This window comes from Thunnus maccoyii, chromosome 21 (assembly GCF_910596095.1).
Source record: "Thunnus maccoyii chromosome 21, fThuMac1.1, whole genome shotgun sequence".
NCBI classification, from domain to species: Eukaryota; Metazoa; Chordata; class Actinopteri; order Scombriformes; family Scombridae; genus Thunnus; species Thunnus maccoyii.
This window is the reverse complement of record NC_056553.1, coordinates 8645770-8662024: the sequence shown is the minus strand read 5'-3', so window position 1 is coordinate 8662024 and position 16255 is coordinate 8645770. Positions and strand designations below refer to the sequence as shown.

At 38.8% G+C, this 16255-nt stretch overlaps 2 protein-coding genes across 2 annotated transcripts in view; both read left to right on the top strand.

Moving 5' to 3' along the window:
• Window positions 1–495: 495 nt before the first annotated feature.
• On the top strand, window positions 496–13618 carry pxdc1b (PX domain containing 1b). The gene is made up of 5 exons (XM_042400254.1): window positions 496–2446; window positions 9763–9854; window positions 10015–10132; window positions 10240–10351; window positions 10922–13618. Exons 1-5 carry the CDS (start codon window positions 2191–2193, stop codon window positions 11043–11045), a joined length of 702 nt encoding a protein of 233 aa, XP_042256188.1. The 5' UTR covers window positions 496–2190; the 3' UTR covers window positions 11046–13618.
• The window catches only part of tmx3b (thioredoxin related transmembrane protein 3b), a 40361-nt gene continuing 36508 nt past the window's right edge, over window positions 12403–16255 (top strand). The window contains exon 1 of the mRNA XM_042400153.1: window positions 12403–12407. Coding sequence (XP_042256087.1) covers window positions 12403–12407 — 5 coding nt within the window. The remainder of the gene's footprint in view (window positions 12408–16255) is intronic.

The following is a 16255-nucleotide window of genomic DNA, read 5'->3' as shown; positions in this document are numbered from 1 at the left end:
CTCTTAATGGCTGGGCTTTTGTGCCAGTAAAGACTAGCCAAAATCAGATGGACAAACTGCTTCTCACACCTCAATCACAACACGACAAATCAACATTCAATGCTGGAGAGCTACTTCATTATTACAGTGCATCACAGTAATTTTCTCCCTACTGTATCATTTCTGCTATTATAATGATACAGGTTAATGTTTGGCACCATGTGGACAGCAATACTGAAGGAGCTCTTTGTAATATGATCCAGTTCTTGCTGTAAACAACATCTGGGACGACTGATCATATAATTTTGGATTCATACAGTGGTTCATAGCCTTTGTATCAGTTCCCTTTTCATGTTCATGTTTCATGACTTGACTGCTCATGAATTACAGTGGGATATTAGAAAAATACATGTTGAAATATACAGTATGTTTTTTTTTATTTTGCTTCAACAAAATGACACTGAAAGCCTGTTTGAAATTCTCTTTTAGCCATGTCACTACAGAAATTATCCTCATAAAGCACATTTATAGTTCTTTCAGTACTCCATTTACTGTATCTCACTTCCAGTTTAAACACCAGTCACCACTTTTAAGAATAGAAAATGAGCAATCAAGCACGCTGTTCACACCCAAGATTCAGTTCCACTTACAGCGAACCAATAACACAGAACATTAGAGTGAAATAACATGACATAATCATAAATTAAACTAAAACTGTCATACGTTAAGGGGACCTCTTTGGACTGTTTTATTATGTCAAATAGAAACATTATATTTTCCTGATTGGCTGCATTTCCTTTTTCTGAGCAGATAAGAGACTGAAACACTCACAAAGAGGCAATTACAAGCTCGACGGGGACATGAATGTGTAAAATCATAATACAATGAGCACATTAAAGCAGGATTCCCCTTCTTCAGTCTTTGTTTTTCTGGACAGATTTCACTGTCACCACTGTTATGTGTGCACGTGCATTCGTGTGCCCATACAAAGTGCTTTTATTCGCAATTAACATGCTATTTCCTGTGCTGTGTAGTTATGAATTGCTTTTACCAGTACTGTTTGCAGAGAATCCTCTTCCCACAGTATAGAAGTTAATTACAGCTGAATTGTCATTACTCGACTTGGCCATGGCTTCCTGTAAAGCTCTTTTACTGGGCTCTTGCCCCTCCACTGAAACATGAGTGTACTGCTGCTGCTCAAAGGAGCAATGTAGAGAAAATCTGCTCCTTTTTTGGTCACTCTGTCAGGACATCTTTTTGCTGTGGCTAAACGTTGGCTAAAATACTGGTGGTTTTTTTTTTGTGAAGACAAGAGTTATGTGAGGGCAGAAACTAAGAATCCTGCAAAAGGAAATATTAATGCTCCTTTGCTGGCAAAAGATATGAGTTGGACTTTGTGAGACTGTATTTCAGCAGATTTTTTCCCCCGTGGTTATTTCCAAACATCTCATTTCAAGATTATGTGTACTGATTTGAAGAAAAATGTAGCAATGACAAAGAAAAAAAAAATCCAGGCAGCTATTTAAATAAATAAAATGAAAGAGAATGAAAAAAACAAACATATTTCTCCTGATTATAAATAAGGAGGCAGTTTTGTCTTTGCAGCTCTTTGCATTCCTTGCATAATAATACCCTGTTGTTGTCAAGGAAGGAAGGAAGGAGGGAGGAAGGAAGGAGGGGAGGAAACTGTGCTTGAAAGAAAAGCAACTGCTTGTCCAGACAGTGTGAAGTGAAATGCTGTGGATTTAGGAAACTGTCCGCAGACAGAGAAGGCGGCGGGAGCGCGACTTTAATTTGAGAGATGTGGCTTAAATAGTTTGGACGTCTTGTCGAGAAAAATGAGCTCTAAGGAAACAATTCTGTCCGATATTGAAAACATTATTTTTTTTTCGGGGACGGGGGGCGTTACTTTGATGATATAGTCTGTCTATTTTTTTTTTCTCTCTCAAATCATGCCACGTTTGAGATTACGCCTGTGATGGGCTGAGCAAACGCAAATGATCATCCTCCTCCTGCTTACAGCTGCTGCTAGACCTCCAAGAGAGGGCTGACCCAAAAAAAAAAAAAAAAAAGTTAGCGAAGTTGTCTCCTGTTGTTTGCCATATATTTTTTTATTTTCAAATCTTCTGTGGCCTTGACTTGACTTCCTCAGCCTTCAGACAGCCTGCTGTCCGCCGGCCCGCCCCAGCATGCTGGCCTGACGTCTGAGGAATGGCATCGGCTGTTTTTGAAGGGACGTCGCTGGTCAACATGTTTGTCCGGGACTGCTGGGTTAACGGGATCCGGAGACTCATCATCAGCCAGCGGGGAGAGGAAGAGGAGTTTTTCGAGATCAGGACTGAGTGGTCTGATAGGAACATTTTATACTTGCATCGGAGTTACTCCGATCTGGGGCGGCTGTTTAAAAGACTCGTTGAGTCTTTCCCTGAGGACAGAAGAGACCTCTCCAAGTCTCCGCTGATAGAAGGTTGGTCTGAAAGGAAATGACTGTAGCTAAATGACATTTTTTTTATTACAGGAAGTGATGATAGAGCGTTTAAAATCGGGGTTCTCAAAGTGGGGTCCGGGTACCCCCAGGGATCTTTGAGGTGGGTTCCAGGGGGTCCACAGCCAAAAGGAGAATAATTTATTTTCACTATACCTCCCTCATGTATGTCAATGGAGTAGACAAAATATTAGGAACACCATTCAATATAATGCACTCCAGTACACCACCACCCACTACGACCTCAATAATAAACATAAAGTAGAATTATCACCTTTATGACAATGTCAACAAAAACTGAAAATGTATAAACTTCGTAAATGTAGACTTTATGGCAGAGCTGTTGTATTGGATTGCATTAGATTGCACAGGTGTACTTAACTAAGTGTGGTGAGTGTATAATTTCATTCATAAGTAACACAGTGACAGAGTGTATGACTATTTTGGTCATGGGATTCATACACTTTCTATAATAAAACATCTAAAAGCAAAAGTGTTATCAGATGGGAGAACCTGGGACAAAATCTTATCAAATGGGGGTCTGTGGTCTAATTTGTGTCAGTTTAGGGGTCCTTGATGTGAAAAAGTTTGAGAACCACTGGTTTAAAATATCATAGAATTACTGGGGTCAACTATATTTCATCTATCTCTGACATCTCTCTCAGTTATTTCACTTGTTGGAAAGTTTAAGTTCAGCATATTTCACTCTACCAGAGCAAACAAATGTTTCCAGGGGAGGACAATAATGTATTTGTCAGAAAACAGAAAAACAAAACAAAAAGTCCAGTGTATTCCTGTTTACAGTTCGCCTCAGATCGCACAACAGTTCTTGCTTTTTAAAATATACAATTTTGAACTAAAAGGGCAAGTTTTCCTGATATTTCAGCTTTGGGTTACATTGGGCATCGCACCATAATCGGACCTAATGGCAATATGTAACATATGATGATCAAGGAAGCAAAGAAGGAAAACATCAATCAGGATTCAGGGCTAATCTGAACTAAACTACTTCATAGACCAGATTGACATGTGTTTGTTTGGACAGGTTGATAATTAACAAAGTCCACTTTAGGATGTCACATTAGCAGACCTATCACATAGCCTGTAGACCACGACGAGACCAACATGCTGACAGCATGTTTCAGATCCCTGTCAATATTTAGGACCTAAAAGGCCGTATGGTCTGTGAGGTCTGCTCTACATCTGTGTTGCTTAAAATTTGGATTAATGAAAACCTACCAAAAAAAAAACATTGACCTACATGTGGAAATTTGCTCTGTGCATCTGATCCATTGTAACTCTGCAAATACTTTGATGAAATGCAACGGGCAGGAGTATTCTGTATGCAGGTATTTGGTGGAAGGAAAGGAAAAGCACAGGGACAACATACAAACTACGCAGAGGAGACCAGAGCTCGCTGCTGTCCTCCCATCAGACTAAAAGTAGACATTTAAGTCTGCACTGCAGTCATCAGTCACATATCATTGTGTGATATGATTTACTCAGACCATATACTACATAACCACAATAGATGCACCCTGTGTGTGGCAAAACACTTCAAGCCATATTACATTTAACATTTGGTCTATTGTTTTTCTCAAAGATTTATGAGCAAATGACAGATGAATTACCATAAATCCTCAAAGAAACATAACTTGACAACTTTTAATGCTGTTGCTGCACTTTTTTAATTTGTGGAAAGATACTGGTGTAATCTGGTAAAGAACAGACTACAGAAAAGTTTTAGGCAGTGCTTTACGGAGGGCAGTGTTTTGCTATGTGTAGGGTGAACCTATGGCCCCCAGGGTTTGGATCCCTGACACTGTGGTGCCCTGACATTGCCAATAGGTTTGGCAGAACTCCCAGCTTGTTCTGTGTGTATGATCACCCCACACAGTCTCCTTGGCACTTCCCTTTTGTCTCTACCCACTGAGCCTATACGAATGCTTTGGAAACATCCCTTTAGTGGCGACTGGAAAGCTTTGCTTCCTGCCCATGCACTGAAATAGCTGACAGAGTTGTTGACAGCTTGCTGCTTTGCCGCTGCCAGAGCGGCGTACAGAGCATTTTGGGAAGAGACATTTCAGATCTCATGACTGCACTTCTTTTTTAATGTTTGTCACAGTTTCCTGATCACGGCGAAAAAAAAAATAAACGGAGCTGTGATATGAGCTTAGAAGTAGACATTAGTAATGACTCATGCTGGTTTGACAATTTCATTGATGGATAGTAAGCCACAAGGTTAATTACATTCCCCTAATGGCCTTTCTTTAATTCCTATCTCTGTTCAATATTTCATTTTCATTCCTTCAAATTGCCACTCAAGTTTGAAAGTCCTGAGAAAAACATAACTCCGGCCCTTCTCAGTCCACTTTGCTCCAGTTTCTGGCTCCGCTCATGTTTTCCTGTGTCTGTGCTGCGCCTAGGCAACAAGGAAGGCGTGCAGAGCCTTCAGACTGATGTCATGATGGGAGAGAGAGAGAGAGAGAGAGAGAGAGAGAGGGTGACTGGGAGAGGAGTGGGCTTCCCATATTTAGTCCCTGTGGTCTGTGAAGGCTTCATAACACTTACCTTACATGTGACCCCAGAGAGAACACAGACAGTGATCCATGCGAGCCAGACTCCACCGAGGAATGTAGACGCTGTGTCCGAAATCACTCCCTCGTTCACTCATTCACTACTCCCTACATGGGAAATACTCAATAGTTTACTCTCGGACACTTATGAATCATCATTTCAGTCAGTTATCATAGCACTTATGGTAACACTTTATTTTAAGTCCCCCTATTTATCATTAATACTCAGTATATAAGCAAATATAAGTGTTTATTAATGTATTGGTCAACAACTATAACTCCTCCTGTGGGCACCCATAAGTGGAGGCTGGTGTATGAACAGATAATGAATGATATTATTGTAAAACATAGTTGTAATAATATAAAATATGTCTTTCTTGGATCCGTAAATTATATGGTAAGCTAAGCAAACTGACTGCTGGCTTTAAATTCTAGGTAAGGACAACAGTGAGACTTATTAATAAGTGCAACCAATCAGAAAAATAACTATTGCAAATTTCAGAGGCACTTTATTTTCTACATAACGATAAGGTGACAGGAAACGAGAGAGGTGCAACAAATGTCACAGGCCGGATTTGAACTGGGGGTGTTGGAACTTATGAGATAGTTACCATGACACACAGCAAATGACAAAGATTTGACAGTTAGAATCTGGAAACTCAAATAAAATGTCACTAAGTAAATATAGTGCAGCAGGTAGCAAGAAGGGATTGACTTCATATACAGTTATTCACAATACTAGCTCACACTGGGTACAAGAAGTGCCTGTTACATTTTTCTTACGGCCATGGATGCTTGCTTTCATATCATCTGCTTGTTGACTGAGGCGTCCAGAAATAACATGTTGACGAAACTGCAGAGTCAGTGGTTAGATGATAAAGTGTTAGGCCGCTAACATGTGCTTATCAGATCCATACTGTTAGCTGTGAAATAGCTGGTGCTTACAACATCTGATGACTGTTTAGATAATGTGTTTGAGGATGACTTAGACGCAGCCTCGTTCCTGTTCTACAGCTACTTCTACTGTGTTATTTCAACTGAAAGATTGTCAACATGGCCTGCTGTCATAGAGCTAACAATAAGTAACTTCAGCAGTATGACTAAATGTCATATGGTGTCTGTGTAATTACTGTTATTGCTACATTTGAGCATCTTGTTGCACCAGGTAGATAAGAACTGTCACTTAAACAAGCAAAACCACTTGCTGCCCAAAATTGTTTTGTTGGAGAATAATCTTCAGAAAGAAGAAAATGTTGACTACTTATTACAGAAGGACCTCCGTGGCCAGGAAGTCAATGCCGGATATAGGAAGAAATACACTTTGTGGACTCCAGTAGGAAGAAACATAGGTGGTTTCCGTGTCAGTGTCTTTGAAGACATTTCCCAGAGGGCAACACTGTAATAATAACACAGCAGATCAGAGATGAAATTCACACAGATGAATATTTTGTATTTTTTGAGATGACTTTGACATGATGAGCTTTACATTTGTGTGCTCTTGTGGTTTACAGTACCTAGGATATTCTCCCGAGGCCTGCGTCTATTTGGTGATTTGCCATGCACATTAGTGAGCAGAGGGGTGCGGTGGGAGGGGTGTCCAGGCAATCCAAACTGGTTGCATTTTGTCCCGCCTGCCTTCACAGACCAGGTCAACTGTGTACATCCGTGTTTTATGCTATTTCCAACACTACTTACTGAGAGCAACTTATGTAAAGCTCTACAAAATCCCCCAAACCAAGTTTCACTTTTGTTATACATTGTTTCACCAGTTGACACGTCTACTTGTGCAGGAAAGGTTTTATTTTGATTATCGAAGTGGTGTCCAAGAAGTAGAGGTAAATATTAATATCAAATTCAAACCAGCATCTGTCATCCACAACAGTTCGTTTATTTGAGCGCCTTTAATTTCATTCGATAAGCATCCTTTACAGTCATTTGATGGCAGCAGGTACGTGTTGTATCTGCAGTCTCTACTGCAAGAGGAAAGAATCGTCAAACTACGATTAAACATATCAGATCCACTGTGGTTATCTCAATTAAGTCTTGCGTAACCAGCACCAAGCTGTTGCAAAATAACCACACATACTTCTGTTTTGCACATATATCTCATCATATTTTACACAGCCTGCTAGTTGGGGACAGCGACGTGCAACCACGTGAATATTTAAACAGACTGTTGTTGCATCAGCAAGTTGAAAATACTGACATTGTCATGCATGCACTGCAAAATCTAAAATTCATCCTGCAAAATAATTGGTAAAGAACATATTTATCCAGAAATGTTAATTACAAAGAGACAATTCCTGCCCAGGGCAGCATGTTTGCTCTTCTATTTATTTGCACTAGCAACCCTGCATGTCCTAGTAGAGTTTCCTCTTGGGGAAATCTGCTCGAAACTTTCCACTCCATTACCAAACTGTCAGTATGTTATGGTGGAGAGAGCATTGCTTTAAAAGGGATGAAATGACTTGCTGTGATTGTTATTAGCTCCTAACACTGCCTCTGATAATACATTCTTCCTAATCCCACCCTGTTTCCATGTGCACCCTAGGTGCCCTGTGCACCCAATAAATAATGTGCATTTGTGCTCTGTGCCTTGATTCACAACGTTAATGTCCTACATGGCAGGAAGAGTACATAAACTTTACTACCTTGTTTACGAGGGTAGCAAATAGCTCGACTGGGTGGGACCTGAAGTCTCTGAGGACAAGGTCATCATCCAGGCTTTGTTTACGTTCAAGATGTTAACTTCTGTTAACTGACATGAAGCATCCAGGTTCTATCTTTGGCATCAAATCTCCATATTGAACAGCATGGACTGTGACGATATACATTATGTGTTGTATTCACTTCCACACTTTTAAATATCCGAAGTGTTTCCTCCTGAACAGAGCTGAAAACAGTCTGAACAGCTTGCAACTTGCAGTCTGTTTATCTCACCATTGTATAGGTGGGGTGAACCACACTGAGACACATTCACTGCTTATCAGGTCTAGTTTAATCCCATTTAAGATACTGAATATTGGTGCTAAACTCTCAAAAGCATCAATAGAAAAATATCTGCATTATTATTGGTTCAAGATCACTTAAACTGTCACAAAACTTGATTAACAGCTGTTCAGTTATGACATAACAACATAATATATCCATATAAAACATTCATGAATACTGTCAGTAGTCTAAAAGGAACTTTTCAAGTTAAACAGGAGAACTTGATCCGGAGGCAGTTTCAGCTTCAGACTGGGTGGGAGTCTCACTGGGTTCCTAGCAATGCTTTAACTGCCCAGTCACTCCTCACATCCCCCTGGGTATGATGTCATCACTGTGGGCCATTATAAATGGATGAGGCTGTGACTGTGCATAGTGTTGCTTTAGGCTCTCTTACTCAGTGCTTCAATGTAACAGGAACCGCTGTGTGACTATGTTTGCTCTGTACCACTTAAATCAGACAGAGCCTCATCAGTGCGGCTGCAGTCTTCATCATTATTCTCCTCACCACATCCCTTTGTCAGCATGGCAGTAAATGATGCACTGCTGACTGCTCAGTCACATGGGCGGTAGCCTTGTAGTCTTGTGCTAAATGTGCTGATTTTACACTCCCACTCACTCTTAAAATTGCATTCCTAGTTTTACGCGGCATTAATGTGTTATCACTGACTTTGTTGTCTGTAGCTTCTCTACCACTTTTATTACTTTCCTCTGTTGTTACTGCTCTCATAAAAATGTTTGCAATTACACTGGCGGTTTTACTGCACCAGTTTATACCGTGTAGAGCTGCAATGATTAGTTGATTGATCGATTAGTTGTCAACTATTAAATGAACCGCCAACAGTTTTGACAGTTGATTGATTGTTGATTTCATGTGAATATTTTCTGGTCTCTTTACTCCTCTATGACAGAAAACTGACATTTGAGGACGTCACCTTGGGCTTTGGGAAACAGTGATCGACATTTTTCCCCATTTTATGGACCAAACAACTAATCGATTAATCAAGAAAATGATCGACAGATTAATTGATAATGAAAATGATCGTTAGTTGCCGCCCTAATACATGCACTGTGTTCTTGCTCTGAAGACAGTGACGAGTGGTCTATTTTTTCTCTCTCTCTCCGCCTGCTTGGGGCAAATATCAGTGGACATTGTTAACAAAAAGGTTACAGCATTAAACAGGCTACCACCTTTTCACTTGCATTTGTGGCAACCTTTTTAAGGGCTAGGAATAAATTCAGACTTGTCTGGCTTTTTGTCTCCTGACCGATGGGTAGATAACACTCTGATGGCATAAAGGTCAAAGCAGCTGCCCTTTTATATTGTTCAGGCACAAAAATTGTTTTGCTCAACATTTTGATTGTGGTAAACTTTCTTTGTACATTAAACTCTATAGTTCAGTGCTGATTGTTTAATTTCTATGATATATTATCATTTTATCAAGGTTATTTTAGACCGTAGTTATTGACGCTGTTGCATTGGATTACATATTGTATTGAGAGGTTTTGAGGTTGCCCAAAAAACACCTCTCAGTATGACACACCACCACTAACTGTGACAGAAAAAATACCAAATGTCCTGAGCTTCACAAAATAAAGATTGATTGCTGAGCTGTTGTATTGAATTGCTTTGGATTGTATATGTAACTTATAAACTGGTGACTTAGTGTATTTTAAAAAATATACCTGAAATCCATCATCATGTTTTCAGATGTTCATATTTATTTGTTTCAGGACTGGTAAAAATCAAAGAGGCAAACGACATCGAGGAAAAACTGAACGAGGTGGAAAGACTACTGAAGAATGCTATCAACATGCCATGCAAGGTGGGTCCCTCCACTCCAACATATAAAACCATATCTAAGTCTTTATTAGCATGTTAATGTTCAGCGCTGCTTTAGGAGACTTTTATTTCTTGCCTGTGACTAATTAGTGGATGAAACTTGCAGCTATGCCGACTAAATTACTCAAATCCTCACTCCACAGTATTCCAGGTCAGAGGTCATGTTGACTTTCTTTGAGCGGTCGCCGCTGGACCAGGTGCTGAGAAATGACAAAGTCCACAGAATCCAGCCATGCTTTCAGAGCCCCATCAAGATATCAGGTACAGTATCTGGTATTCTTGTGAAAGACGACGATGGATCCACTGTTGACATTACTAAAACTGTGACGACCTAACATGTGATGTAACATGCACTCTGTACCTTTCAGAAATCATGCGGTCGAATGGATTCTGTCTGGCCAATACAGAAACCATCGTATTTGATCACAGTCTTCCAGAAGAAAAAGAGAGACCTTCATCCACTGACTCTGTGGAACATACGTGAGTATTAAGACCTCAAAAATGGTCTTTTCATAAGTTACTCTGTTAGATTTGTTATGGAACTTACTGCTGCATCACTTTGAGTACAGCAAAAGTTTGTCCTTCCAAGGAAGCTGGGGTATAATCCAAGTCAATTTAGCCCCAAGCTGGCTGCAGCATAACTCAAATTACCCCCCTTGCTTTCCAAAAATGTAAGAATTTCCGTGTTTGCTATTGAGGGTACAGTAAGTGCTTTGGTAAGTCCTTGAATGTGAACCGACCCCAGGACCCTCCACCCCAGTATACACCACAGGAAGTGTGTCTATGCACCTCTTCCTTCCCTGGGTGTGTGAAGGAAGCAAAAGAGGAACACATTCCTCTCGGCGCTTCACACAAAACAAGACTTTTTACATCACCCTTAAATGGCTGACATTCTACTACTGACCTTGTGTTAGTAAATGAAGACTATATGGGGTTGAAAGTGACGATTAAAGGGTCTCAAATCAAATGCATCAAACTTTTAATATCTTGGTAAGACTACACAGGTCTACCCTGACCATGCATGTAATATGTCTTTCATTCTTCTGCCAGATATGAGGATGGCTCAGAGTTTTTGCCAATGGAGTCAGACCTGTGTGATGAGGAAACAGAAGCTTATGTCACCAACCTGTCCTACTACCATCTGGTCCCATTTGAAACTGACATCCTGGAATGAGGAACTTACACAACAGATGCCTGCTGATGGACATCTGATGCTATCATTGAGGATGATATGTACTCTTAAATGGAACCTAGCTATGCAACGCTGCACATAGCTGCTCCGATTTAATCTGCTGCTGCCGGAGTCGGGCAGATGAACAAACCAAAATACTGAAAGAATGCAACAGCAGCACACCACTTTATCTTTTGCCTCTTTATGTGACGTCACCAGTGTGCCTCATCCGGAGCCTTACTTGAGTATGTCAAGAAAGAAAAAAAAAAACATGAGGGATTTGTCTGTAGACCTACTGCAGAAGGTTTTCAGGTGATGTAGCACAAATTCTAGCGGCCATTTTGACGGCCCTCAGTCCTCAGCACCATTTTGAAGCATGCAGCGTGGGCCACTCTGAAAAAAACTTAAATCTAATCTATCAGAATCTGTGGTTTGGAGTGTGACTGCAATCAGAGGGACAAGAACGCAGCAACCTAAATTTGGTAACAAATGTTCCTTATTGGTTACTGTTACATATAACTTTGCTGAATTTACCAGCTTTCTTTCTTTTTCACTCAGTCGTTATATCCTCAGCATTTAACTGTGCACAGCTAATTCTCCAGCGGACCTCTATGATGGCATAGTGGCACTGGATATTGCCTATTTCTCCTTTAAACCGCTCCTTCAAGTGTAATCCAGTGTTACCACTCTGGTGCTTTATTCCTGTGGGAATACAGGAAGCTGTCATGAAGCTTTGTGTATCATCTTTGCTTACGGTGCAATTTTTCCACCAGCGTTTAGGAGCTTGTTTTTGTTAGTGTAACACAAGCTTGAAACTCACAGGATGATTTCAGTTTTGTTGCTGTGATGTGCAGTTGATTCTTTGGCATGAGAGTACTGCAAGAAGCAAGTGAAATTAGCATAAAGAAAAATTTAACAGTATTCTGACTATTTTATGCTAATAGACTCCCAGTTAGCATAAGCCTTGGATTAATTTGTCATGGATATATGCATATATGCTTCACTTGTTTCTTGGGCTACTGTCAAATCGAAGAATATAAAAGAAATATTAATATTTCATTTTGTTACAACACACTCTTTCCAAAGTGAGAACATAATGCTGCATTTTTTTGGGTATCTGTGAGAATTTTAATGAAGTTTTGTCTGAATAATAAAGTAGAATGTAATTGTGTTAGACATGTAGCTTGTAATGTTTTTGTTTTTAATAATTTGACATATTAGAGAGGAGAATGAGTGTTGCCATTATGTGGATAACTGAATCATCTCACTGCTGTTGTTGCCGTCTGACGAGTGATAAAACAGGGCAAAGAAAGCTTTGTTTTATGGGTCAACGGAGGTCATATGCGACCCCTTCTGTAAGATGACGTGAGTGGGTTCAGTCTGACAGCTGACTACAGTCTTGGTGAATGTGGGAGTCTGCAGTTCGGCCCGCGATGGGGGAACAAATCCTCTCTTTATCTAAAGAAGACAAATGACCTTGCTGTACTAAACACTTTCTATAGGAGAAGTTGTGTGAAACAGGCAAACGCTTGATTTAAATTCATGCCTTTTGTATGTTTTATGGCTCCTCCAACCATAAGGACGGCACTTTCGCTTTGTTTTCATGTGTTTTTAATGCAACCGAAAGGCAAAAATGTACATTCGTGTGGGGCTTAGTGTAAACAAAAAAGCGTTTTATTTAGACAGTTCAGTCAATGCAGAAGTCATTGTGGCCTTACAATGTGGGCTAACAGCTTGCGTCCAGTTTTCTGCCCCTCTAAATACAAAGGCATTCAACCCTCACAAACTTGGCACACGAGACCTCAACAGGATGGTCCTCCGCATGAGTCTATTTAGTAACACAGTCATGATCACTCTTCACCCCGTGAGAAAGTACAGCTCTTTCTCAGGGTGCAAAACTCGGTGAGAAACTCCACTTTTTCTTTTTTTTTTTTTTGTCTCTGTTTTTGTCTTGAATTGACATGGATATTTTATGGTCATAAAACTTATGCTGAAGTAATCTCGCTTGCAGAAAACAGCACACATAACGGCAATGATTAATATCATTCAATGATAAGAAACTGGAATTTCTGATTTAAAATTTTGACACCGAGGTCACATTTTCTCTGCTTGATGTTTATCAAACATTTAATGAAAGATTAAGACCCTTTGCAAGCATAGGGCAGTGCATTATAAATATTCAAGTTGTCAATCCAATGGTACTCAACCCATCCTGTGCAGTGAGTGGAATGAGTTAAAAAAAATGTTTAAACATATCACTACACCCATCATGCCAGCCAGGGTGTGAGGATTCAGAGGAGGACAGTGTGATAAATATTAATAAAATAATATTACACAAAATATTTTTATTTATTTGGTAAACTTCAGCCACATTCTGTGAAGCTAACCTTTCGACGCCTTGTTATTTAATGTTTATGTGCTAATGTCTGATGTGTGTAAATGTGTCAAAACAAAGGACTGAATGGAGATAATCCTAATTATGTGGTCACATGTTTGAAAACTTTAAAGCTATTCTGACAGTATTAGATACAAATTATCCTCAAAGATTCTCAAAGAAATAAATATGTTTTCAATACAATAAATGCTCATGTGACGTTTTCTTTGTTGACTTCTGTTGATGGACTGTTATTTGGGGGGAACTATTGTACTTTTTAGTCCACTACCTACTAGCTACTAGTAGCTACTAGCTACTTTACAGATTAATATTTTACATTCAAAACATATGATCATCTTATTAAATATGATACATTGATATAGATCAAAGTAGTCAACAGTGTGTTAAATAATTCAGATTTGCTTTACCTTGAGCTACAACATTAAATTGCTACTTACACGTTCATGCATTAGCGATAATAACCTACTATTAATATATTCCTATAAATATATAATATGATACATAACTGGATTAAGCTTCTTGGGGCAAAAATTAGCAACAGGGCTCCTATTAACCCCCTCTGTGAATTTTGTGCAGTATTTCTATGATGGAGTATTGCATGGCTAATTAGATTTAGTGTAAATAGACCTTTTGACATGTCACAGTAGGAAAAACATATGTGTGAATAATAAAATGAATAATGGCTGAATTCTATTTAGCTGTGTCAGTTTCAGGGTGCATGCTGGCTCACACTGTCTTGGCTTGCTGCAACACTTAAATGGAGCAGAGCCATCATTAATGTTATTAGCAACACCTGCGCTTTTTGCACTATGTGTGTTAAAATGTCTGCTGGCATCATCCTGCACTAACTGGTGTAACGAAGCTGGCAGAGGAGCTGCCAATTAAGACTAATTTCGTAAACGCCTACACAGTCCTGAGAAGAAGTCTAATCAGGCAACATGGGTAAAACATCTGTGTGGGTAGACTATGGTGTGTCAGGGCTTTAAATAGATTTTGAGACAGTCAAGATGGGACTGCAAAATCAGGCAGGACTCCCATTTTCTCAAACAATGTTAGTGAAATAACCAATAAATAAATAATTGTCTTGGGGGCTCTTAGAGGTCTGAAGAAGTTGCCTGCTTTTCCAGCCTTCATAATATAACACTAACAAGGAAGTCTTGATTATTGTAATTGGCTGGTAGGATCATATAACCCCTGTTCTGGCCTCTTTTCACTGCTTTAGTGCTGAGATTTTGCTGACTATGTTAAAAGTATTTCATAAACTGGCTGCTCTTTATATTGCTGAAATGCTGCTCCCCTCTACGAGCCAAAACGCAGCCTCAAATCCTCAGGCAGATCTCCTCTGGCTGCTCCTTCCCTCTGGCTCAAGACTAAAGGTGACCGGGCTTTTGCAGTCAGGGCTCTCCAGCTCTGCAGCTCCCTGCCTGAAGATCTGACTTGCAGAATGAGTAACGTCTTTTAAATCACTTCTCAAACTCTGTCTCTCAAAAAAGCCTCTGATTGATGTTAGTTGCAAGTTTTATTTTTTTAAAGCTAATACTTTTTTTTGCTTTATTGGCATATTTGACTGTTTTTATTGTTTTATATTGTTTTTCTGTTTCATTGTCTGTGCTGTTATTTTCTCAATTTTATTTAATATTAGGGCTGAATTGTTTTAATTTGGTTTTAGTTGTAAAGTACTTAGTAACTCTGTTTTGAAAGCTGCTATATGAATAAAGTTGATCATCATCATCATTATTAGTATTATTATTATTAAGCATAATGTACTTTTACATAAGTACTAATGTGCTTCTACTTAAGTAACATTTTGAAAGCAGGAATTTTTGTTGTTTTAAAGATTTTTTTATTGTAGTTTTGGTTCTTTCACTAAAGCAGCTGTTGCCCATTGTGATATCTTATAGGGCCACCTTGTGGTGAAAACTGGTAGCATTCATCAGTATCAATATATCCTAATTAAATACACTTAAATAGAGCCTCATATTTAATAAATAAATACGATAAAATAGATGAAAAATGATAGAATACACAATTAGACTTAGTGCTTTGTTTAACATTATTATTTTATATGCTAGTACACTGAGCACACAAGTAATTTCCAACAAAATACACATACTTCATATAATTTAAGATGTCAAAATATGTAAAATAAAAATACTAAAATTAGTTTACATTTCAGGAGTTTTATATATATATCGAGTTTCCACTTAAGATTAAATAAATACTAAAAGTACCATAAATTATTTACATATTGAGACCCAGTTAAAAATAAACAAACAATTTTTGGTGAACATACTGAAGAAACTGAGACATTGCTTGACATATTTTTATACTGTATCAGCTAGTGTATGTAAAGAAGATAAATAATTCTTAAACCAAGTGAGGGAGGGTTTCTGATTTTGCCATTTGCATGAATGAATGTGGTATTTACCTCATAGTGTCCAATTCATGCAAAAATGGAAGTTTGGATTTCTTAGATTTTCTACATTGAATTAAATATTTAAGATTAATTGGATAAAACACTCTTTGAGAAACGATTCATCAGTGTGGAACTTCATTTCTATGTTTGTTTTTGACCAACTTGCTGGCCTCCCCTGCTTACTGATATATATATATATATTATATTATCAGAATTTCACAAACAAGATTTGTTGTCATGGCAAATGATCTACAAACCCAATTTTGCCCCGTAACATTATTATTTTGAATAATGGTGACATTTTAATGGTGACATTTTAAGGGTGACATTTTAAAGAAATGGTTTGATAGGAACATTGTTTTAGTGGCTGCTCAACCTGCAGGGTCATCACATGACTTACAG

Bases quoted from the DNA above. Each gene is read 5' to 3' on its own strand.
- pxdc1b (XM_042400254.1), top strand. From the start codon at position 2,191: ATGGCATCGGCTGTTTTTGAAGGGACGTCGCTGGTCAACATGTTTGTC. The intron at 10,133-10,239 runs GTACAGTATCTG...TGTACCTTTCAG, and splicing joins GAGCCCCATCAAGATATCAG to AAATCATGCGGTCGAATGGA. The intron at 10,352-10,921 runs GTGAGTATTAAG...TTCTTCTGCCAG, and splicing joins ACTGACTCTGTGGAACATAC to ATATGAGGATGGCTCAGAGT.